This window comes from Hermetia illucens, chromosome 3, assembly GCF_905115235.1.
Source record: "Hermetia illucens chromosome 3, iHerIll2.2.curated.20191125, whole genome shotgun sequence".
Taxonomy (NCBI): domain Eukaryota; kingdom Metazoa; phylum Arthropoda; class Insecta; order Diptera; family Stratiomyidae; genus Hermetia; species Hermetia illucens.
The window spans coordinates 90,883,693-90,910,597 of record NC_051851.1 but is presented as its reverse complement, the minus strand read 5'-3'; the positions used below and the strand labels follow the sequence as shown (position 1 = coordinate 90,910,597).

Sequence of the window (26,905 nt, the reverse complement as noted above, 5' to 3'; positions counted from 1 at the left end):
TGTACGTACTAAGAGGCCCAAGATATTTGATGACTTAAATACCCTGTACCGATCGCCTGGTGTGGTTCAATCCCTTAAATTATATGTACACATGTTATTTGAGGTTTGAACTAGGAGTGCGCGCCGAGGGCCACTTTTCCATGAACGCACACTTTCTATAATTAGGCAAGCATAGAGAAGTATAGTTTTAGAAACTAGTGAAGCACTCAGATATCACATATACCCGCCTTTGAGCACATTTTTCACATCTTCATGACTATTGAAGACAAAGTGGGTTCCATATTGATCCCTCAAATTTTCCTGGGTTTTATAGGCATCTTCATGGCATGGGGTGATTTCACAGAGCAAAGAGGAACGGTAGCGGCTTTAGTGATATTCATGCTATTTGTTTTACTTGTCAATAACATGATGCGTAAGTAAGGATTTATGTATATATGAACCATTGTGTGCCCCGGCTTGATTTATTGAGATCAGTGCATTATTTTTGACGCTAAGTGCTTTCCATGTGGTGTAGAAAATTACCCAGTTTGTCGGTTCACATATTTGTCACTTTGAATGACAGATATACAATTTCCCACGCTTCAAATTTAGTGTTTTACCACCGTCAAGGCAAAGTTGGAGACAGCCCGTGATTTAGAATAACACTGCATGGAATCTAGTATGTACATATGGTACATACATACTATACATATGTGCGCCTAAGCACTTGTCTATCAATTTGTGATCCTTTGGGCTAGTCACTCATCGAAATTCATTACAGGAATATTGTATAGATAACATACTTATATGCGTTCTTTATTTGAAAGATTAATGGATATGTATGTATCGTTTAAGAAGATTTATTCGAACGCTTCCGCAGGAGCCAATCCTAAGTAGTTAGCTTTTCAGCAGCTCTTTTTCATTAGAAATCTGATGAATAACGCACTTCGATTTTTGGATCGATCGGCAGTGTCATGGCTAGCGTTCAGAAATTAAAAATGAGGAAAAGGAAAGCTGACGGTTTCGCCCAGGGCAGAGGAAACTCATCAGATGCTAGCTTCCCTCTACCCCGGAGGCAGCGTGTAACCAAAAGCGGTTACAAGGTATTACTTGTGCCCTTATTTCTCAATTTTTCATCACATTTTGATTTACTTCATTTTTAGCCGATATTACCTAGTCTAGGCGGTAGATACATTCTAAAACTGCACTGATTTCATTCATAATTTAATATCATAATTTTGAAGTCAAAAGTGCTTCCTTAGGGAAGGAGGATGGAAGAGTTGATTCCTACCAGGCCGGGAGGTTTCTCGGGAGAATGGAATGGAGACTCTATTGAAATAAAGGAATAATAGGTAGCCGCGTATAGTTTCAGTGAGGACCCCGATTTTCTTCTGACTCTGATTGTCTTTAATACTTTTTACACTTTTCAAGACGTTATTTTTTATTATATAATCTCGGTTTATCAAACAAGGTCTATCGACAAGGTTTAAAAAAATGGGTTGTTCTTTGTTTTGTATATTTCTCTTCTTAGCGTTACCAAAAATTACACTGGAGTATTTTGTAAAACAAAGTTCCCATTCTATGTATATGGAACCTAAAACATAGCCATCTTTGCCAATTCCGACTGCCTTAGTGGCGTGTGAAAGTTCCGATTTTTAGGTAGATTTTACAATACAAAGTACAATTCTAGAAAGATTTACCCTTCAATTGTTGACAAACCAAAAACAATTTTATGAAGAAATTAGAATGCAGATTAAATCACCAATTTCTCCAGTAACATTTGACATCCTCATTTATCTTTAAATGCGATTCCCACAAGTTGCTTCTTAAGTATTGTAGAACAAAACCTTAACTGTCTGCTTGTCGTACGGACTTTTTCGAAAACGGCATCAACTATAACGAAATCTGTGGACATATGGGAAATATGAAATCCTGCGTGGTGGCTAGAGATTGTGTGAAGTTTACATGCAAAAGGGGGGCATACATTTTTTCCAAAGAATAAAATCAAAGGTCTCAGTTAGCAAGGAAATAAAGGGTCAAAAAGTCCAAACTTACATAGGGATAGGATTGATTTTCGAAAGCTACCCGCCCAAAAATCTAAAAAATTCACAATGATACGCCTATCTGAAATCTAGGTTTAAAAATATATTCAAATCCAATATATACTCAAATAAATTTGTATGCATATATATATTCAAATTGGATATGTATATATATTACCAAATTTACCTTTAAACACGTCCCGACTTGCTTAACTTCGGCACTTTTACCCGAAGGTGATTTTCAAATTTTTGTTTTGTTCCAGTTTCACAGCCTTTAAAGGACCAGAAAATAGGTCCAAAAATAAAAGTAAGTAGTTCATTTGCAATTAATTTTCAAAAAAAGATTTTGAATTTTTCATTATAAATTCGACGAACCCCTTAAGAGGAATGCAAATCTGTTTCTGTTTGTTACAGTTCTCTACCTTCGTAATCTAAAGCCAATTTTTTGGTAGTTAGACCTGAAGTTTTTTAGAATTCCACTTAGGTACAATACCTTTAACTTTTGATTTAATGAATTTGAGGAAAAACACTATCGACTTACACCACGTTGAGGTGGACAGGATCTAAGATGAAGAATTTTATAACAAAACCGAAGTGCCAGCGGATAGGTCACATAAAAAAGAGGGCAACTACATTGCGGGTTACATTATGCAATGGAACCTCAGGGTGGCCGACAAGTGCATCACCCTAGAACTACGTGGGATAGAACAGTGTGAGTGCAAACTTCTCGGAAATACTTCACATGCGAATAAAAAAATGATCAGCTCATGATGCAAAGCATAATCTTCCTGGAAATGGGATCGAGCTGTTTGTTTAGTTATCTGCTTCACTAGTAGTTTAATTTAATTCCAAGTGGCTTCAAGAATTAACATTGCAGAGCTGGCTACAGTTACATATAATGACCTTAATAAAATTAAAAAACACTCTTCAGTTAAACTTTTACATTACATTACATTAAACATTTTAATTTTATTTTATTTTTTATGTCCCTGGATTTGCCTTTCACTTTCTGGAACTCTAGATGTGTTCACTGAATAGTATTCAGGTGGAATGGAATGGAATGGATTTTTCTCACATTAACTAAGGATGTGCAAACATGCTTACCAGTTTGGAAAGTCAAGGAAGTGTGTTTTCCGTTCCTGGGTTTCCAAATTGAGGATATTACTTTGAAAGGCGAGTACATAATGGCCGTGTTCGCGGAGATTGAAGGTGCTTTCGACGGCATGCCTTTCCAAAAATTTCGTAACACTGCCCGAGAGCATAATGCCGATATTACTTTAGTTTAATAGATTTAAACTGTCCTAACGCAGAGACTGCTATGCTGAAATGGATGTTGATTGCAAGAACACGAAGGGCTGACTCCAGAAAGTGTGCCATCCCCATTTCTGCGGACTCACTAATACCCAATACACCCCTGAGTATGAGTTACTGTGCTGGTTATTGTTTGAAGCTTCAGAACGGTGTTTAGAAATACATAGCGCGCAGTTGATTTGATTGACAGTTGGTGCCTCAAGCATGGGCTCTGTTTAATAACAAAACCGAACAGCAGTACAAGTTATCAGGATATTGGAGAAGCTAGTGAAAACCTTCCTATTATTAACAAAGTTTATTTCAGCCAAAATAGTTCGTCAGCTCATATTGTGTTGTTTTCATGATCAATTTTAAGAGCTTTGAGGGAAGCTTATTATTAACGATTTTGTTAGCTTCGAGTAATTTGTTAAATAGATTCAAATATTCAGGAAAATATGAATACAATGATATCGTATTGTTTACATTTTCGTATGCACATAGAGTTTCAATGGAATCAGATCCTAACGAAATAGATAGTGTCGTCCACTTTTTTTTTGAAGCTGAAACTCCTGTACACGATCAGGCAGATGACCTTAGTAAGGGATGTGAGATCACATGGTTTACTGAGAAAAGTGATATTAGAAAGCCAAAGTCAATCAAAAGAATAAGGAATAATAATACTAACAGATTCGCAAGCGATAGTCGTCATTGTGATGCACCGAACACTATATTAGTGATGTTTAATAATGCCTTATGATGGAATATCACATCACTGCGGACATTACAAAACATTGCTTATTACAAGATAAATATCAATATTATCATAGTTCTCTCCTGGTGATGAGGCGATGTTGTGTTGTTTAGTGACGTTTGGTTCGCGTTCGATGGTTATGTGATATTTCGCTTTTGGAAGATATCATTTTTGTGATGTTATATGACATATGATGAATAATATTCCCCTGCCCTTCCCTATTCAGAGACCAAATACATGACCCAAACGTGAACAACTACTTCTATGAAGCAGAACATCAGCGAATATAATTCCCTGCAATTAAATTGCTAATATGTATAAGAAAGACCACAAAGCCTTTCATATCCCAAGCGCCAATTTTAAGTTTTTCCTTTAGTAACAGGAAATTCACAATTAGCAATGACGAAACCAGAATTAGAACGCGGAAGACTGGCATACAGCCAGAACAACTTAATTTTATATTAGAAATTACTCTTTAAAGTGTTACAACATCTTGGTGTGTTCGCGAAGGATGAATTCATAAACAACTTAGCCTTTTTCTACGGAAATAAGTAGCCTGTTATATGTATGCATATGCATGCACATCACACCTCATTAATCATTTAATTTCAACTTAATCCAGCGAAAATTACTACCAAGAAAAACCAGGACTAATTGCAGAATATGAACCCACCCCCCTTTAAACATGGAAAAAAATATTTAAGGAACTTTCCAGTAAATCAAAAATTGCTGAAATCATCGTGAGCGTGAACACATGTGCGAAATTTTTCTATTTGGCGTAAAGCAAAAACTCAAAAATCCTATATTTTTATAAGTGAAGTATATCAAAAGTATCTCCACCAATAATTCTTGGAAATTCCAATCCATCTCGCTCGGAAAAGAGCACTCTTTGAGGTTGCTTACATAATGTCTGCATATAACTTGCTGGAGAGTTAGTTGAAAGTGTTATTTATATGACGTGTATTTTAAACATCGCCGCTAATGTAAACATCATGAAATTCAGCTGGAATGTTTTCCGGGAGTACTTACTTAAAAGAAAACTTTCGAATAATGTTCTGTGCTGATTGCAAAGAGGACTGAGAGCACATTTACCTTCTTGAACAGATGGGTGGGTGTGTTAATGAGAAATCTATAAATTCACTCTTGAAAACATTGTTGGCAATGCAAAAATTTAATTTTGTACATTAAAATCGCTTGTATATTTTCATAGGCGCTATTTTTGTAAATTGGTGCGAAAAATGCCTTTGGAAAAAAGTTACTTTGCACCTGTAATGCTGAGCTAGTCATTGGCTACGAAAATGAATTCGGTTGAACAAGAAGGACCAGACATTCTGGCAACAGCCGTTTTCTGGGAAATTTAATAATAAGCTAGTTGGAGACGGTACAAAAGCAGTGGCGAAATTATAACATTGGGTGTATTATCTCACTTGCTTTTGTATCAAATATTTCAAATTTGAATTGGGCTAGATTGTTTGGAAAGTGGAAAACTCACCAAGTTGAAGAAACTAAACACTTATTTTAAATGTTTGCCATAGGGAAAACGCAATAGTCAGTTATTTACCGAAAAGAAGCGAACGGACCGTTTGAAGTCTGTTGGAAGGCCCGAGGGAGATCATGATTCCTTGTTACCGGATGACATCTTTTCAATGAATACTTAACATATTTCACTCTTCTCTTCTAGTTTCCTTGTCGGATTGTCCCGAGATGTAAGTAACACATCTCATCATATTGTCACTCAATTGTTGCATTAAACCAATGGGGTATCAGCATTCACAATGTGATATGAGCAAAGTATGCAAGCGGAATATAACACGTTTAAAGCAGTATCTATCTAGTCAAGAGGCCATTCATTGATAAAAGTTCTGCAGCTGCATTTTTTGTTAAAAGTATATTCTTTCATTCATCCCGTCATAGTGAATTTACGGACATAAATATACGCGCCACATACGTATGAATGTATGAAGAGGAGGCATATTTCCGCATTTAGATGCCATCACGGAAACATCATAAAAACATGAAAGCCTATATTGTCCATTGCTAGGCGAGTTGAATGTCTGGATGCTGTCAGCATGTCGACGTATATATTATGTACCTATAAACGCGAGCACATATTACCTGTTTTATAATGATCACGTTAAAATCCGGATGATCGCTAACGGAGAACACTGGTATCTTGGTTAACGCCATTGTTAACACTTATCTCCTTTCAATTAGCATGAGTCCCATGAATATGCCGCAAATGTGAACTCAAACGAGCATATATGCAACTTCGCGCCCACTTGAAGCAACGCTACCTTCGCTCTGAAGCTTGCCCGGGACAGACTGATAGGAATATTTAGTGAGTATGAACCAAACAAATTCATGTCTTCGGTGCTGGAAGCAGAAATGCTCGTTAAAGTTACAAAATCGATACATCTGCATGCTTATATGCACTTGATACCAAGATGTGCAAGTTGCTCAGTTCAATCGGGAGTAATGCTGCGTCCTATTAGCGAGACCAAGCAATAAGAAATTGCAGCTTCTTACACGTGGAGCTCTTCAGAGAAAGTTAGCTGATTAGGTCCGAACTTCTTACGTTGCTCTTCTACGACAACTAACGTTTTCTAAATCAAGTGCTTATAACGAGTGCAGGCATCCATACATATTTACTTCACATAGTTGAATTACACTGCCTGCAAGGGAATTATCATCTCTTCCAGCAGTGAGACATTAAATACATACTGAGTTAATCGCACGTACGTTTCGAAGCCCCAAATTAAAGACTAATTCACGAAATACGAAAGTGATTTTTACCATAATAATTTTCCCTAACAAATGCCAGGCATACTTGACAAAATAATTATACAATCTCAAGATTTAAATTGCATAAATCGCTGACAAAAGACTGCTTTATAGTTCTACCACGAAGAAAAGGCCCAACAAACCAAGATAGGCCACGCCAAAAAGTTAATTGCAATGTTTTCAGATTCAAAGATCCCGTCGTCGTCTGCTGTGAAGTCTGCCTACATAACCCGCAACGGAGGTGCAGCACAGATCCAGCACTACTTTGTAAGTGACCAACAAGATGAATTTTCGGGAGTCTACTGAAGATTCATTGCCAATGGAGAAGCAACAAGATGAGCCATGTGTGGCTATTGCGTGAAGTGCATACGAAATTCCAAGAACTGAACAATCTTTCTGTTCACCCAGTCCATTCATGTGGTATCCAAAATCACAAGAGCAGAGGCCGGATAAGAAATGGATCTTTTTTTTCTGGTTCAGATAAAGCGCATCTTCACAATGCAGGAAATCAAAAAACGGCCGAAGCCTGCAAGACATAAAAAGAAATTAAGCATGTACGTATAGGTCGAGATAAAGGGGAACTCGAACAAAATATAAAACAAAACATGGCCATTGTGACTATTATAATATTCCGAAACGCTTTTGAATTTTGGTTGAAAAGCCGAAGACAAGTTGTTAAGTGGATTTGGAATCACTCATCTTGATTTCATCAGATTTCATTCAGACAGCATTACGCATGCAGACAAAGGGTGGAAGATGATCCTGAACATCCTTTAAGATTGAAATTGCGCCATTGACTTCTTCTGGCCTTAAATGAGTACTTGTCCATCAGACCAAAATCCGAAGCTCATAATCTTTCCTGATGATCATCTACAGAATATCTCTTTCGGGCCAATTCATTAAATCTTAAAAATATATCTTTAGATAAATTAAATTCCAGCAGGAAATTGCATCGAAAGTTCAGAGACTCCTAAATCGATTTCTTTTTGCACAAAAAACGAGTTGCTAACACCGCGTTTACCTAAATTTAAAAAGTAATGCGTCAGTTCCTTATAATTATGGAGTCCAGAAATAGAATCTATCATCGATATCTATTTTTACGGCGCCTTACTTATAAATTTCTCCAGAAAGAGAACGAACTCATTACACCTATACTGGAAATGTAAACATTGGAATCCATCGAATTAAGTTCATTATATTTCATCGTTTATCCCAGCAGGTACATGGTAATGGACTATTTGATGTTTAATTTTTCCTGAAAATATGGACCGGGTATGCAATGTAATGTACATCAACAGATACGTATACGTATCCAATGGAGTTCAACGCAACGCTGTCGATTAAATCAAAGGGATATTTAAAAGCTGACTATTTTCTAGGACGCACGATATGCGAAGGTTGGCGATTGATCGCTCAGCAAGATACTCAATGGATTTGTGAAGGACCTTCATACGTATATGTATATTTATTAGTAAAAACATAAAAATGCTAATGCTTGCAACGTGCCAAATTTTAGTAAACAGCAAAATTTAACATGTCTGAGCAGTTTAGGAATTTCTCTAAAATCTTCTTCCCTACTTTGTTCCTCCACAATCCGTAAATACCATGCAAATCTGTATCGCGCATCGCGTGAAATACAAATTTCGCGCGATTAAATTGTTTAAAAAATTTTTCGGTTTTCACTTTTGTCTTTTCATCACATTTTCCTTCTGCTTAAAACCGCAACCCAATATCATTATTTTCTTCCGTCTGTCAAATTCCAGGGAGACACCTACCTAAAAGACTACCTTCTATTTTGATTAGCTCTCCTCATTTAGAAAGAGTAGTATAGGTTGTTAAACAGGACTTGGTAAATGGTTTAATTTAGGAGGTGGTTAATTAGCCAAAGTTTCAAGTAAAAGATTCTCCTGGGACACTTGGTCTTCGAGGCACCTTAGGAATTCACCCTTGACCCGTTTTTGTTTTCATACTTCCTAACAGATCTTTCTTTCGCATTTATTTATGTATGTTCTCTAAATGCAGACCTATTTGTTTACTTTGTTTTTGACAGCAAACCTCAACATCTCTCCGAGGTGCGTTCGAAATAAGTTAGGACATAATCTGATCAAACGCTATCCGTTTATCACTGAAATTTCATTCTAATTCCCGTTTACTGGCTACAACACGGATTGCCTTTTATGGGGATCTCGTTACGATCTTTGCCAGCAACCTTCGATCTAATCTTCACTACGTCGATGTACACAGTCGAGCTTCTAAAAAGTATGGATTTGTTCCATTTAATTCATGGATATCTAATCGTAGGTTATACTTCAAAAGTCCTTCTTAATATTAAATTACATGCAATTGAACCAATACAAATGTAGGTTTACTTAATCTCTAAACTTAAAAAATAACATTTTATATTTATCTCTAATTTGCTGATGTACAAACACTGAAGTACTTTAATTGATGCATGCATCTTCTTTAGATTATCCAAAGGTCCGATCGACAGCTTTGTGTCTTCCGGGATAGGAGACCGTGACTTATTTTACACACTTAATTTTGGTCAATTGTGGAATTTCCAGTATATTTATTTGAATTTAGATTAGTTTAAATACCAGCAAACTCATTTTTGAAGCTTACCGAGCTTAATGTGGAGTTTGCTGGTATTTAAACTAATCTAAATTCAAATAAATATACTGGAAATTCCACAATTGACCAAAATTATGTTATATTTATTTTATTTCATTAGAGCGCGACGGCATTCATTGTCTTTTATAATCGATAAACACTCGGAACCAAAAGTTGGCGACAGGGCGGACAACACTGGGGAACATTTTAGATTTAAGGCGTTCAAAGTGGAACCACCTCAAAAAAACCCCGAAAATAACTGGTTCTGTCGTGAACGGTTTTTGTTAAGTTAGGAATTTCCGGCAATTTTTGATCATAGGGTAAGTTATAGAAATCTCCTTTGAATTTAAATGGCACTAACTTTTGAAGCTCCTAGTTGCATATTTATAAAAAACTTAAAAAAAAAAAACTTGGTAAGTTTTCTGTTCAAATCATCAACGTTGTTATAAATACATTCTTATCAAAGTAACAAGAGAATATACTACGATATATACTTCTATTGACTATAACTTTCGAGGAACTCGTATGTTCAGCCAGTTCACGAGAAGTTGATAATGTGAGGATCCTACTCTTGAAAGCGCAACCGTACCATATAGGATGATAAGGAAGTGTTTCCACACCTCAGAAAAGGAGAGCTTTCTTGGTTATTACTTTCAGCTATAGGGATTGGTTTCTCCAATGTGGATACGTTCTTCGACAGTAGTATCTAGGGTTCCTAGAATGCACACTTTCTTATCAACTGGACAAGCTGGAGTTAAGCACATTAACATGACAGAATCTTTTTCATGCAGATTGTGTGGATAATATGGATACTAATTTCGAAAATAATTTTCAGGGCTGAGATTATGTACATGTCTACAGCTTACATTACCTCAACGGTAGTTTAACATTGTTTCAATACAGAATCTGCCATAAGGTCAGTTGGATTCACTTTGCCATTAACGGCACATTTAAATCTGATCTTCTGAAAGTGCACAAAAGAGGGGTAGTAACAACGGCTTAGAAGGAGACCATCGCTTGATGGCTTCCTTGGCATGTAACGTCTACATTAACTTGCATGGACAGATAGATTCAAAATGGAAGACCAACAACTTCTATATTTCCGCCGATGATCGGCAACGGGAGATTAACAGTAGGCTTTTTACTGAAGATGATGACTAAGTTATCCGTGCAGGAGAATTTCTCCCCGACCATACCAATATACTATATGTGTATGGACCGGACCTTCGTACAGAATGAAATTATCTCGCCCATTACTGCATTTAGATGGTGTAGATCCGTCGGGCTTGAAAGTCTCCCACAGAACTCTTACACCCTACACTATTTCTGCAGAGCTGCTGTTCATTGATGGAATTTATGAGGTTTTTCGTATCTAGATTAATGGACAGAAAATCGAATAAGTCTAATAATTTATACATTTGGATATCATTCTAACAGCTGAAAAGGCACGAAGCTCGATGTCCTTTAGCTTATTAAGAATGCTCAATCCGCCTGCACTATTTTGTCCATGGTCTGCATGGAACATTCCTCTATTTCAGAAGGACGAAAGCTTCAATCTATATATATTGACGCTAATAATACATGGAGAAGCCAGCTACTTGATTTGAGATACCAGACTAACAAGTATATGAAACACTTCAACAACGATAGTCACTATCGGGGTATAGGGTAGTACACATCGTGGAGGTCAAAAAAACCACCGAAGGGTCCATACATACACGATAGTATCGCCCGTTAGTATTGCACTAAATAATTATAAGGTTTGGTATTCCTTAAAAGTATGGTGCAAATAACACAGGTAACAATGAAAAACAACATAAAAATTTCTATTTTTTAATCTTTCTCCAAATCTCGATGCAACTATCCAATCGAATAGTAATTTTGTTGACAGCTACATGTAGAATTATGCCAGACTTGGCATACCCTAGAATTCGCAATGCTAAAGTTGCCGCTCTTTGCCTTGAAAAATATTGTATGTACTATCTAATATCTTTTCCTTTTCTTGCATTCTTCTTTCTTGCGCTGATGTATATTTTACACCATTAATGTAATAAATCCAGGGCCAATCATTCTAGTCATAAGTAATATTTGGTAATATCGGCGGTCGAGTGATTCTTTCTAAAGTGATATGATGATACTAAGGTAATGTTTCACGCACCTCTAATATAAATGAACCAAACGAACATATTACTTAGAAGTCTCCACTACTAAGATCAGCAAGACGTATAGAAAAAGAAGTTATTTTATACTTTATATGGACTACAGCACTAACTATCGAAAAACCATTAAAATATTTTAAACGAAAAATGTGCCGTAGAATTTAAGAGTTCATAAAAAAGCACATGGATTGAAAAATACGTCATAAGGATAAGTTGTATCCTTACTATGTTATACCCCTGCATTCACGGTTATCGAATTATAAAGGTTTCAATGGTTCGCATAAGTAGCAGAATAGGATACCTCAAAAACATACAGAGGAGAAAAGCAACATCTACGTGAGTTAATAAACAGAACCGGGAATCAATGAACGACAAAACGACATTTCCTTCACATTCCATTTTTTCTTCGAAGGAAAATTAGAGGTAATGATACAGGAAATTGTGTTACTTCATTATTAAAGTCGGTTTAATGTTTGTCTTTCTGGCACATGCACTTTTCTCAGAAACGGCTATACGGATTGATACGAAATTTATTGAGAAGAAACTGTGAACGCCCACGCATGCAGTAAGTTACACCTTTTTATGTTGAATTTAAGGGAGGGAAGGGAGCTTGCCTACTGCAACTTAAAAACGCTAATTTTTGCAGTAGAGCTGGCGTTAACGATATCAACAAAAGGTAGTAAGCCTAAACCTATTATCATAGCATAACTACCATTTCCGGCTCATAAAAAGGTTGCAGATATCATCGTCTTCAATTTAGTAGGCAATATACAAATACCTATATACATGTATCTTGTTTCTCCTTTGTGGTGCATGGGATATTCACACAATCTTTTCTTTCTTAATGTTATTTTTGCCCATTTTAGTTTAAACGAATACTGTGCAAGTGATATGCCTACCGCAACGGGGCAAGTAGCAAGATAAATAAATATCTGGTCGTCAAGTCAATCCATGTCTGAAGAGGATCGTGGGATTGTGACTACATGGTAGGTACTCTCGTTAAACCCCCAGGACTTTCATGCACCCCAAAGCAGAACAAAATGCAAAACTTAAATTATATACACTATGTACACTATTGTCATGTGAAAAAATATTCCCACATATATACAAAACCTCTCATATTAGGAGCACCAATGTTCCCGCGAAGGACTTGATTTTTTTTCTCTTTTCATTCTACTTTGCTACTGGATTTCTTTTCAGTTCATTTTTCTTAAACATAGCTTCTTTTCTATTAGCACATTTTATTTTAGTTTCAATTTATTTTCACTCGATTTTCGCCTTTTATTTATTTGATTTCGTTTTAGTTTAGATTCATTTTAATCGGTAAACCTTTGCTTCTTGGGGCTTTGTGGAAAGCAAAACCTTATTAAATTTGATTCATGGTCCGTGTGCCTCAATAAAGATTTTATTCCATCGAAGTAAACACATGGGCCATCAAATGAAAGTTCTCAATTAACACTTTCCAGAGGATTCTTAAAAACCACGTAGCCGAAAACTCTGAAAGAACTAACAGTGTAGCGTGTGTATGATACCTGGACTCCAAAACATTCTCTCAAATAGTCAATAATAATATATTGTCAATTGTTCCAATTTACTGCAACACCTCTCCCCCCTCCCTCAATTTCATAATAGACGTATCTAGGCCACAATATAGTTGATTAAAAGGAACACCATATTGAGAAGTTTGGTGGAAATTGCACTATTATCAACAACAAAATTTAATAGGTCCAAATTGTCTATTTCTAATGCGACTACAGCGCACTAAGTCATAAATTGCCATTATCCATTGAAATGAATAGTTAGATGTACTAAATAAATATATGAGCTATGTACAAATGGATCAATCGTATACTGAAATGTTGTTACATAAGCAAACCAGTCGGAAGGAAAGCAATATGATAAACTAATATTGTTTTCGTCGCAACTTGTTAACTTTCCCTCATCGTCTATTCATATTTCTTTGTATATTATACTATTATATTATAAAGCTGCTAACTGCTGTTGTTTAAATCTGCTTTCTCCTCATTATAACTTACAGGAAAACTCTCGTGAAATACCAAGGCTTCATGGATAGCTCACGAAATACAGCTCCTTAATTTGACAATATCCCCCTCCCATTTTCCACGTGCTAGTGAAGTTACTGTGACATTAAGCTAACAATTCCCCATTTTAAGTGTACTAACAGACATCTATGAATCATTGCCAGCAACACTGGCTTCCATCTCTTCATGTTTTCCAATTTTTGATGTACGATTTATGGTTTCCCGGCCAGCAAATTTTCCACTGAAAATTCATGCTCATTTAACTTTGTTTAGAATTTCACAAACTTGAAATGAAAGCACTTTCAAACTCGAACTAACCAATTTTATTGGAGTCCATATAACATTCAATTAAAATGAATTTGAAAAAATGCAAATATGCAGACCTCACTTTCACTGATTAATTGAGATGGATTGAAGGAGCATAGTTTTTGCATACCTCCATCTAATCAATCAACTTTCCTTCATTTGAAAAGCCTCGGAAAATCCAAGTAAATCCGTGTTCACGGTTTTTATATTTTCAATACAATTTATTTCTATGTAGCATCTGCAAAATTTAATTTCCATCGTTCTGTTGACTTTAAACTAACGTTATATTTTATTAAAAGCGGTATTTATAAACAAACTGCTCGTTTGCTCATCTCTCTGGATTTATTTTCATTCTGTCGAATTTCGGCGTTACACTCAACTGTTTTATAACTTTTCGCAATTCGGATGCTTCTGCGGCTGTTGGGAAAGCAATGAAAGTTCATAAAACACAGTAAGACATACTGGAACAGTGAATATGTCGAATTATATAGATTGAATGAAAACAGGGAAATGAGAAATTGCTTCTCGGAAGAAATTCACTGGGAGAAAAGAGGGAACTACCCGTTAAATTAGCACAAGATGTAAACAAAAAAATCGTTTTTGGGGCATGGTCGCGCTTCAAATTCTTGCGTTCTAGATTTTATGCATCTCCAAGAACTAAGTGATTCGAAATGCTCCAGGAGATGGTGTAGAGTTATGTTATAGGCGACACATTTTGGTGATTTAACCAATAATAAAGAAAAGTGTCACCCAGGCGAATCCCAAACGCATGACTTGGCACCCACATCTTTTACCATCCTCGCTCTTAGACAATTATCGCCTACGTTCAGTTTTGAGGCATGCTTTTGACCCTGAGGTGGAACAAAGGACGCACCATGCTTTAGACTATTTGTCGTAAATCAGAATTTATTGTTCGTGCACCTTGAGCATTGGAATACAGTGAGGCGTGATGTGAATTGTATGCCGATGTTTTATCAAGGAGGGAAAGCCAATGTACATTTTCCATTTATTCAGCAGCCATTTTCAACGAAAATTAGAAATTTGTTTTTTGAAGAACTTTTAATCACCGGAAGAGCAAGTAATAAAAAAGATTGATCTCTTTCCACTAAACATTGGTCTTTTGGCAGTGGATGATATTCGTAATCTAGTTATACTAAACAAATGATTAAATTGAATGAAAGAGAGCTGCGGTGCAGCAGCCAAGCAAATTATCCAAACGACTTCTGTTTCAACATTTTGGGTAAACATATACATATGTACCTACATACCGATATCCTTTTATACTATACCTACCTATTATGAGGTATCATGAAAAGACATTAGTGAAAAAACGTAGTAAGTCGATCGTGTGGCAGGACTTATTCTATTATAAAAATACATCGCCACATATCGATGACAGGATCTAAATCTTCCAAGATGACTTTGCATGGTAAGATGCAGCAAAAAGTACATTTTTCAGAAGTTTTTCAAGAACAAAGGTAGTCCTCGAAGTTTCCTCCACACACCCATCGAATTACTTATAAGAACCTGTGTCTTGGATTCAAATTTCGGCCGAGTCACGGATGCTTCTTTTTCTATTCTGCTCGGAAGTCTTAAAGCGTCACTTATCTTTATAAAATCGGGAAATACTCAAGTATCAAACAGATATTTTTTCGATATTATGTCAGTTCAGAAGAGAAAACGAAGGACTATCAAAATAGGCCAATCACATTTATATTTACAAACATAAAGAAGAATTTTTCCTAGAATTTAGTATTATAGTTATGGAATTCATACTGTGGTCATTTTGATACCGATAAAGATGACGATACCATAAACTTTCTAAAGCGTGTTCAGGTATTGTGAATCATCATATTCTCCGTGCGATATACTTAAAATAATCCTGTAAACCAGAAGCTGGACGCTACAGGCTTGTGTTTTAGTTATGCGAGAAATTTTCAATGTGCGTTTACCCATTCTCATATTATTCGAATTTCATTAGCAATTCGCCACTTGTTCAACCGGAAAACGGTTTCCATAGATCAATTTCGACGGAACACCATAAAAGTAAGTTTTGTATGACGAAAAACAACACTAGCAATAAACAACACTGTGTAGTGAACGTTAAAATTGGGGATGAACACCTATAAGGCTCTAAATCTCAAGGTCGTCATTTCTAATGAATGTAGTAATTATGAATGGTCAAAATGACACTCCTGATTGATTATGACCATTCTGAATCCCAATTTCTAAGTTCATGACAACCGTCTTAGACGCGAACACTACCTCGCACAGATGTCCAAGTAGTATGGTGAGAATATAAACGACTACGAATCACAAACAATTTTTACCGCAATTTGGTCTTAGAGGCATCAAGGGACATGGTTTCTATTATAACACAATTGAAGCGGACAATGATTAATAGACTTCGGCAATAGAAAAAAGTCAACTTGTCCCCAGCAAGAAAAGGAGCACATCTATCATCTTAAATATAAAAATTCAACAGAAAGTCCACTGCGACAAAGACCATTCATAAGAGGTATCGGGGCGAATAGCAAAAAGCAGCCACAGAAGAAAAGATCACGATGCTGCAGCTCAAACTACGAACCTATATGTCGGCAACACGAAAGCTCACTTTGAGGAAACACATCCGGTTGAGCCAAAACTGAAAATTGAGCGAATGTGATGAAACATCAAGGAAAGAATCTGCTGCTGCTGAATTTTAGTATATTAAAAGGAGCACAAATAGCTAGTTTTATGGGAAATCTCAAAGAGCAGTCGAAAAAAATGAAGCTTATCTACAGCAGTGGAAACACAAACACCGAAGAAGACAATATCATGAGCTAAAGTCCTAGCAGATAAAATCAACGAAAATGCAGCAACTACAAACAAGTTGGAAACTAGAAGCTCAGCACTTCAGGTATGAAAGGCTTCGTGGATTTCTTATGTCAGAATCTTTGGTTGCTTGATGGTTCTATGCATTTGTGCAGTTACATATGCACAAGTAAGTCAGGTTATTCACTTTACAATGATACTGACATTCGACGTGTGATGTCTTAAGATGCAGTAAATTTACCTGAAGCAGACAATTATGAGCTACTATGACCACAGTGCATCTAATAAGTAGTACCCATACTCAATGGACCGAACTTGCGTATGTATTGGGGAAACTTATCCGTACACATGATAGGCACTAAGCCACATGCACATATTGCCAGACGTTGAGGGCCTATGATGTGTACGCATAAGCTTGAGTGTGGATACTGCCTATTAGATATACTGTGGCTATAACATATATGTAGCATTATATAAAATATTATTAGATCTAGTAGCTCTCCTGAAGTTAGTTAGTTTAGTTAACTGGGGGGAGTCGCAGCTCCGAGCACTCAGGCCATTGTTAGGCCCATTGTACTATCCCCGTAAGTTGCCTATTGAATGGCTTCCCGCTTACAGTATTCGCAGGCTTTAGCGAATCTTAGAGCATTCTCTAGAGGCAGAGAGTGTGCAGATTTTTCATTGAAGAAAACCTTGCCAAGGTGTCTTCGTTTGAGATCTGAGGATGCTGGGCAGCTGCATAAAAAGTGCAGAGCCATCTCCTCCTCCTCCTCACATTGGCTGCACACAGCCGAAACCACTATCCCAATCTTTTCCAAGCTCTCCTGAAACTGATCTGACTAATAAGAGTCACCGTGGAAACAGCAGAGGTACGAACGAAGCCGTTCTGTCCATATTGAAATTAAATTTGGTCCATAGAAGGAATAAACTGCGCATCCATGAAGACGACGAGTGCTAAAAAGACCTGCAGCTGTACCGACAACTTAAATGAGGAACCCGTGTAGAGGACTGAATTAATATTTCTGATTTAACGCATCCCCAAAGGTGTAAAGGGCATACACTCAGTCTTCTATTTCTTATCATTATATTTACTGTGCTTCATAATATTTAATTACATGCACCATCGAAGTAAATACAGAAATGAACACAAACATCCATGACGACAAGGATTCGAACCTAGTGTAACAGCAATGAGAGTTTGACGCTCAACTTGTCCAGAGAGCACAGAACAAAAGAGAGAGTCCTCCGGGCCTGGAAATTTAGCAAGATTACTGCGATCATGCAATTTGAGAGAGTGAGAAGTTCGAGCCACATAATTTTCACTCTGAACCCAGCAGCCCTCCCTAAGACTCAGCGTGTTGAATATTATCTGGTACTGAAAATTTACTACCCAATCCAAATCGCTAGAAAACCATCCAAAGACCACTCGAAACAATGACAACTAGAAACTGTAAACAACGAACTTCAACCTGGAAACCGCTCAACTCCACATGGGCGTTAAGCGTGGCGAGCCAGATCCAAACAAGCTTATTCCTGACAACTGGATCAAAAGTCGAAAAATAAGTGGCAGAAGAATTCCTAACCCAATTCAGACGCAACAAAAGAAAAATACTCATGACAGATACACAGACAATGTATAGCCTTTTAGGTAACAATAAGAGTCCTACGAGTATTACTTGATCCAACAACTTTTTTGAACACATCCAGATTTTCTTCTAGTTGCTGTTCAATTTTAAATATCTCTTCGTAATGTGAGTTGGATCTTTACACCCCTTTCTTGAGAATTCTGAGATTAATTTAATCACTTAATAAAGTAATCTAACAATCCAATATATAACCCATCTGCGTGACTTTACGTATTTCGTGTGGCCCATAATTTTCCGACGTTGGGCGCGTACTATTCCGACACCGACACACATTGATTTGATATGAAGAACTAAAGTGCCTTCAAGTCCAGCAATTCCAAGAGCCACACAGTGCATCCATACAAGGAATTTCTACATCGTAAGGAATGTGGATCTCCCGGTGATATGTCCTCGTGTAGCATTCAATCTGTACTGATGGAATATATCATTTAATCCGATTAAGTGATAACGATAAGACTGTCTTTATAACTGGACCTCTATTAACGGCATGAATGAATCATTTAGTGATGGGCTCGGAGATCAGAAGTTGTCGCTTTAAAAGGAGTCAGGTTTGTGATAGTGAAACTTGTTTACATCGCCAGCATATTAATTCAGATTTCAGTTTCTCGACTTTTGAACCCAATATCTCAATGTAAACACTGAGTGTTCCCCAGGCGCTGGAGAACAGGTTTCCCGGCAATATCCAATTACCATATATCCTACATATGCACGTACTTATTAAGATAAATGAGATAAAAGTTAGGAAGTTGTCGCCGAACTATTGCATTGAAATTAAGATTATACCGCGACCTTCAATGACTATGTTAGACCCTTGTATAGTGACATGATGTGGCTAGGATGAGTTGGAAGTTCAAGAGACAAGGAAGATGTCCACTAATGAAGTAGTAGTGGTAACTGGTTCAGTCAATGGAATGGTAACGTCATGACTGAGTTTATCATTTACATATTATTTATCCAAGCGACTTTTTTTGCTTTTACCAATCAACGAATATGTATCCGGATTAGTAAATGCAGTTTTGACTTCGTAAAAATAGACTTTTAATCGAATTCGGGAAACCATAGAAAAGTTGATTAGTCTAAGATAATTCAATCTGATTTTGATATTGTAGCCTGATCTGTTCTTATCTAGTTCATTGACTTTAAATGTGTGGGTGTATCAAGTTCTTAATGAAAATTGTTCGCTAGAGCGAAAAAATGTTAAGCAATCAATGGCAAATTGAAGAATACGTAATCAAAATTCTTTTAAATTACTTCTTCATAAATTCCATGAGAGGTTCACACAAATTTACATGTACATAGGTAGAACTTTGCTTTACGTATTTTTACACGCAACAAAGCCAGAGAAAGAAGCTTTACCACCCTTCAGCGAATCCCATTTTTATATAGAAGTAGATAAAGGTGTCTGGCTTGATAATATTTCCTGTCTGTGTGTGCATATAAAGCCAGGAAGGGAGTAAATCCGATATCCTAATTTCAATAGTCGAAAACAGCAGCGGAGCAGGTGCACATTCCATACTCCGGTAGCGAGGTTTAGTTTTCAATTATTTACATACATATGTGAGAGTGCTTTCTCCCTACAAATATAAACCAACATAAATTTGCGACCCTCGAATCTTTCACAAATAGATAGATTTTAAGGAAATTATGGAGATTATAGAAGTTAGTGACTAAAAATTGCAGCACTCAAGTATACGGGTGCTACTCCTCCAAGGGTCAGGTGGAATGTTGTTAGCACTAACGCAACAAATATTCAAGGTAAGATATACGAGAGTTGCTGGCTTAGAGACTATATAGTATATCCTGTTTGTTCTAAAATGCAATTCGAAACCCAGCAAGGACCGATTTTCTGTTCGGTGATTTTGTTTACCGAAGACATGACAATGGTGACACTAATTCTTAAAATGTAGGCTTTTCAAGTTATACATTTTCGGTACCAGCAAGATAGATCTAACCATGATTGCCAAAAAGTAGTTCAACTTCCGCTTCGAATTCTCCTGTATCGAACTCATTGGTACGCAACCGGTCATTGTGGAACAGTAGTGTGCGGATTTTAGAACACTGGTTCATCTGCATCTAGTCGATTTCAGAAAGGCTTTCAACACTGTAGCGTAAGCAAGAATGCTCCACGCAGGGGCATTCTTGAAACATAGCGTTGACCAAAGCGACATATGATGATGCAAAATGTCACGTGATGCATCGACGTAAAATTGCATCTGCTCATCGATGTTTTTTCCTTCTCGTTATCGGTGACGTTTTGCATGTTTGGTGTCCGGATGGCTCAAGTGGTTAGAGCGCTGGGCTTTCGTAGCGGAAGGTCGCGGTTCAAATCTCGCTGGGGGCAGAGGAATTTGTTATCGTGATTGGATGTCGGACACCAGTCGACTCAGCTGTGAATGAGTACCTGAGTCAAATCAGGGTAATAATCTCGGGCGAGCGCAATGCTGACCACATTGCCTCCCACAGTGGACTGTGGTGTACCGTTACGGTCTTGAATGAAGTGCTCTAACACACTTCAAGGCCTTGATCCAATATGGATTGTTGCGCCAACGATTATTATTATTATTATATTTTGCATGTTGAATTGGCTGGAGGACGTGGAGTGGTTCAATGGACTGTGTCATCTTGCTGTCGCAACACGTCACGAAACTTGGCCAAATGACTGTTATTTTCTTTGGTTTGGAGATGGAGTTAGGTAGAATCAGATTGAACATAAATACATTATATATTACATTGGAGTAGTACATTCTTACTCCAAACCCTCAAATTTTCATTAATTTATATCTGCGTTGTGCAGATGATGTCAATGAAGAAATTCGTCGGGCTAAATAACCGTGGAGGTGTTGATCAGAAATAGGAAATGGCAATGGGTAGGTCGCACAGAGTGGCCAACGAGTGTAGCGCCATAGAATTAAGTGGGGTAGAACAGTGGAATATCGTAGGACAAGTTGAAACACATTGTTAGGAACCGGCAATGATGGTGCGTAGGTCTGATTGACGCTCTATACCCCACATAGGGGTTTATGGCAACCCTATTAGTATTTCGGCCGGATAACTGAGTGGTCAGAGCACATGGCTATCGTACGGAAGGTCACGGTTCAAATCTCACTGGTGGCAGTGGAATTTGTATCGTGATTTCACGTCAGATATGAATGAGTACCTGAGTCAAATCAGGGTAATAATCTAGGGCGAGCGCAATGCTGACAACATTGCCTCCTACAGTGTACTGTAGTGTACCGTTACGGTCTTGAACGAAGTGCTCTAACACACTTCAAGGCCCTGATCCAATATGGATTGTTGCGCCAACGATTATTATCATTATAAGTATTCCGACAGAGTTGCAGAATAATAGTTACCTATTATAAAGAGCCTCTATGTTCAAGACTAAACTGCTTTCCATTCGGTTGTAATTAAATTTGTTAACCCTTCCATAAAAATGTCTTTATGAAATTGAAATCTCACATACTAGCGGTTGGCTGTCTTTGGATCGAAAACTTCCCTTAGTTCAGTTTAGCTTACTGCACAAACGTACAAAATCTGAAAGATAAAGGATACCCTAAGTGTTCTCATTTGAACGTAGATCGAGAAGCTTGTAGAGGCTAGCCTAGATAAATCGGAATCCGGGCTGCGGAAACCATCAAGCACGTACGAATCTGTGGATATTGTAAATCAGCCTGTTCATCACAGTCCCAATGTTTCCATTTGTAAGCACAAACATGCAAATTAAAAATTAAGTATATGCCAAGGCCGGGTAAACATTTGAAGGCACATATAACTGCCAGTCGCGTCAACATTTAAAGAACAACACAGTCAAATGAAACAAACGCACAACTAAACTGGTTTAGTTACCAATATCAGGAAAATTAAGCAGAGGTGGACTATTGATAGGTAATTTTGAGTTTTAAGTAAGCTTTTCATTCATACAAAAAGAGGATGTACTCTGTTTTCGCTGTGAAGACTAAAAGGTTTAAAGTAACACTTTTTGAAATAGGCCTTGGTTTGACCTTTGACTATTGGCTACGAAGGGAAGGGAAGGACGAATCAAAAGTAATGACATAAAGTAAGACAAGACCTATTCGCAGAAAGTCGAAAACAATCTGAAAAATATTTAATGATCTACAAATGGCTACAAATCTTATTTCCCTTCTTCTCAGCGATACAAGGCGTAATAGAACGCATAATATTGGAAAGTTTGGAGGATACCTTACTATTGCTAACAAGGTTATAGTAAGTCCAAATAGTGCGTTTCATGTGCATTTTCCACACCATCACAAAATCTTGGGGTGTCAACTGTGTCGGTTGTTGACCTTGTTCTATGGACTTTTTAGGAAAAAGTAGCAAAGAGAGTTTCTCACTTACCATTGGTTCATTCGAAATGCGAAAAGCAAAATTATTGTGTGCGTTTTTAATTCATTGATTATACTAAGGAATTTCAAGCAAAGAGTATCCGGCAAATCAAATAGTTCAATCACCTTAAATTCGAAGTTTGTAATGCACAGAACGTGTAATACAAAAAAACACAGTGTTGGAAGCATTGAATCCAGAGAGGAAGCCGACATTGAAAATGCAAAATAATAAGAAGAGGAAGTTAATTTTGAACAAATGTTTTAATAAACTAATGCGCTATTCACGGATTTCAAAAATACAATTGGACATGCAGGCATGCCCCAAATAGCAACTTAATTTGCTTGGAAATCACTAGAGAAAAAATCCATGAAATTTACGTTGCATACAAAGAAAAATTAATTCCAACAAATGAAAATTCATTGTATTTAATGGAGCGAGATGCTGATTTCTCGCTGCAAACGTCTAAATCTATACGTCAACTTTAGGGTTGATACGAAACGAAGTGGATAAAATGATAGCTTTAATTATTTGATGAAAATTCAGTGATACGGCGAAAATGTAGTTGTGTGCAAGATGATGGCATTCGCTGTATGTAAAGGGATTCGTAGACCACACGTTCTCAAAAAAATTTCTGAGATTTGCATTAGCCGTTTCCGAATAAATCGTATGCGACAGACAGCCAGACAGACATTGAATCGATGCCAATAAAGTTTTGTTTCACAAAAATCTTCAAAATCATAATGTTTTCTTTCCTATTTAGTCACTGGGGATAAGAGATGGGTTCTTTACAAAAATATTAAATGATAGAACTATTTGCAAGAAGAACGAAACACCGCCATCGACATAAACAACAGGATTTGTTCTTCGTAAAGTCTCGTTGTGTGTTTGGTGAGGTATTCCAGGAATTATTGACTTTGACCTGTACCATGCAACCGGTGCTCAAAGGTGGCGGTGAGGAAGACGGAGCGGCAACCCTGTCAGCTGAACCAAAACCAAGTGGCCGAGGAGAACCTCCATAGTGATGGCATCGGGAGACGCTGTACTCACTTTGGCTTACCGGCCGTGTTGCAGTAGGCGAATGCTCCAAAGGCCTAATCAGGGCGATCAGACCCGAGTCTGCATGAGGAATCACGAAACCTCAACAGGGGTATACTGGTACCATGGGAATCGAAATAGCCCCTGGACTCTCATACTTCGGGTGAACTCCCGTTGTCAAGCTCGGTTGTTTGCGGTTGGCCCCCTAGTGGGAGTTTCATGGGGGTTGTTGGTTATGCTCAAGGGAGAAGATACTTTCGGGTCTGGGCGTGGTGTTGCGTTTCAACACGGGTACCGTACTCCTTAGTTCGGTAGAGATTTAGGTACGTCTTGCATCCACCAGTATGAATGCTAAGCCATGCACTTGGCATAGACTGTCACCGTTGTTGCTTGTCACAGCGGGGCTCTGATTGTGGTCGCAAAATCAATCCGTGTCTTAAGAAGACCGTGGGATTAAGTCTCACCGATAGATACCCACGTAAAACCCTCAAGGACTCACTGTACCATGCAACCGTCTTGAAGCAGCGTTGTAGGAGAAGCATCTACCCGTGTTGAATAGAGGTAAGGTCATATTTCACCATTACCAAGCGATCCGCTCACCCTGAAATCAATTACGGAGTATGGTTGCCAGCAGTTGTCCAACCCTTTACTGCATTCACGTAGCCCATTTAAATTTTTATTTTTCCGCTCCGTGGACAATCATTTGAATGGAAAGACGTTTTCTAAAGAGGCCTCTACTTATCAAAGTTATGTGAATTTTACAAAAAGAGAATTTTGTTGATACCAGATCGTTAGCAGTATTTAATAGACCACAAAGATATGAATTAGATTGAAATGGCAGTAATTTTTCCTTAAGTTTTACTTTAAACAAAACTCTAAAACTTATTTATGCAAACTGAAAAACAAGACCACAGAGAAAGCTATCTTAGGAAGCTTTCAATCATTAGTTTTCGGAAATTCGACTGAATTTACGGACTAGCATGGACATCAATTTCTAAGAAAGCAGGTTTTCGAACCGAACCTTACTTCAGCACCATGATCAGAAAATTACAAAACAGCTTCAATTGAATTTGTGAGCAGACAGCCAACCTTGCTAGAAATATACTGTTTTTTCCCACACAATCCCTCATTGAATTTCATTCAGCAAATTCAAACTTGAATATTTTCAACAAAAACTACATGACAACCTTCCCATGTTCCGGACGCTGCATTGATCTTTACCTCCAGAATAGTAAACCTAACCCTTTCGCTTCTCTTCCGATTGCGACAAGAATTTTCGCACAACCCAATGCGAACATTCTCCTTGATCGCTACCATAGTATGTATACCATATGTACATACCTAAAAACTGATCCATAGAAATATCACGGTCCAAACCATGTTAAGTATTTGCCGTGAAAAAGAAGAAGCCAAACAAAAGGTCCTTGTTTCGTTTCAATTTTCCGCCCATACGTTGTAGAGATCAGAGTCGCCGTTCGCCAAAAGTATTTGGCCTTTTGATATCATCTCTTTTCCTCGATGATATATTCCTCCAGAAACAGGCTAAGAAACCACAAGCACGCTAAGAAGGTCGACTAACTCATTCCAGGCAAAGGAAAGTTTTAACTGCGAATTCTGCAACCAACTAAGATAGAAAGAAGCCCATGAAGAACAGCAAAAGGTAAAATGATGCGACCATGTCCACCATTGATTTGAATACATAAATTTTTAATGAGGATTAAAATGGGCCGAATGTGCAAGGTTAAGGCGGAATTTATCCAGATTCGTTTTTAAGAACCAAAATACAACTGCTGGATTATACGATATTGGTAGCCCACATACTGTTTTCGTCTGGTTGTATTCAACACGTTTTCAGTTAAACGCGGGTCCTTGTTCAACCCCTCATTAGTCCCATGAACCATTATTCTTAATAAGAAACAAATGTTATTTTAAAACTAAAATGAACAAAAGATTTTCAACTCACATCAACTGCCTTGTTAGATCCATTTTGCGTTAATTCCTTCCAGATTCACAGTTTTAAATCTATTGCTCTAGAAACACAAACTCTAAATTTAGGTGGATGAACACAGTATCCAACACACAGTGGGGGAAATATCAATCACAGTCGGAATCCTTTCACTTTTATTCTGTAAATGCGTTCACACGGATTTGCACCACTCACCACCTCAAGTCAATCGTTTGTAGTTGATATTTGGATCCGAGGATCTGATGGATGTTAATTGACTACTACCGACAAAACATCTTGACCTGTTCTTCGATTACACATCTTGGAATTTACAATTGAAAACGGGACGAGTGAGAAGAAAGTATAAAGTCTGGATGTTATCGTGTTTCCCAAAATTTAGCACTGAATACCAATTCTTACTATTGTTTCAACTTCGAACTGTTCCAATTTTCGCCAAGAAAAATCTTCAAGGAAGGTCCAGACTTGAAGACTTTTTCGTTCAAAGTCTACTGGAGGACTGAATTGATAGTGGAAAATGATCCAACAACCCTAGCTCTGTTCGCACAATTTTTTTCTCGGCATCCAGATAGCCGCACTATCTAATGTGTATGTTGCGGATAGTGGATAAATTCTCTTAGGTCTTACATTTGTTTATATATTCCAAATTAACGCACACCAAATACTCGCGAGGCTTGGCTGGTCTGTTGCGATCAGTCCGCGGACCGTACACACCATTCCAGTCAAGTGATCGTGCATGTTTTCCGATAGTGCGCTGGGCCTCCTCAGTCTCTCCAGTTACAAGAAGCAGCAACCAGTTGACTCAACATATAGGTTTACAACATAACAAGAACGCCAAGAACGGATTGCCTCTGCATCTCAAGAACAATAGAAGTCATCCGATCTCAACTGCATTCTTCCTCAGAGTTGATGTTCGGTCCTCCTCCTCAGCATGAGTGGGAAAATCTAAAGAAAGCCGACGTCGAAGATGCGACCACGGGACATGGGCCAAAAACCAAGAAACTCTCCTTCTTAAAAGTTCATCTTAACACACATACATAGGAGAGCGTCCATGAAAATCTCTGAAAGTAGTCAGGAAAAAACCTTCGTTCGGATTTTTAAGAGAGGTGAGAACGCGGCGAAGGGAGCAATGATATCCATTTG

General features: G+C 37.6%; 1 protein-coding gene across 5 annotated transcripts in view; it reads right to left on the bottom strand.

Annotated features, from left to right (window-relative positions):
- The window catches only part of LOC119650587 (papilin), a 128,533-nt gene extending 102,207 nt beyond the window's left edge, over positions 1–26,326 (bottom strand). The window contains exon 1 of one of the 5 annotated variants that reach the window (XM_038053427.1): positions 25,763–26,326. In XM_038053427.1, coding sequence (XP_037909355.1) covers positions 25,763–25,785 — 23 coding nt within the window. In that variant the 5' untranslated portion in view covers positions 25,786–26,326. The remainder of the gene's footprint in view (positions 1–25,762) is intronic. The other 4 variants (XM_038053426.1, XM_038053425.1, XM_038053424.1 and 1 more) reach the window with 4 other exon arrangements.
- Positions 26,327–26,905: the final 579 nt, after the last annotated feature.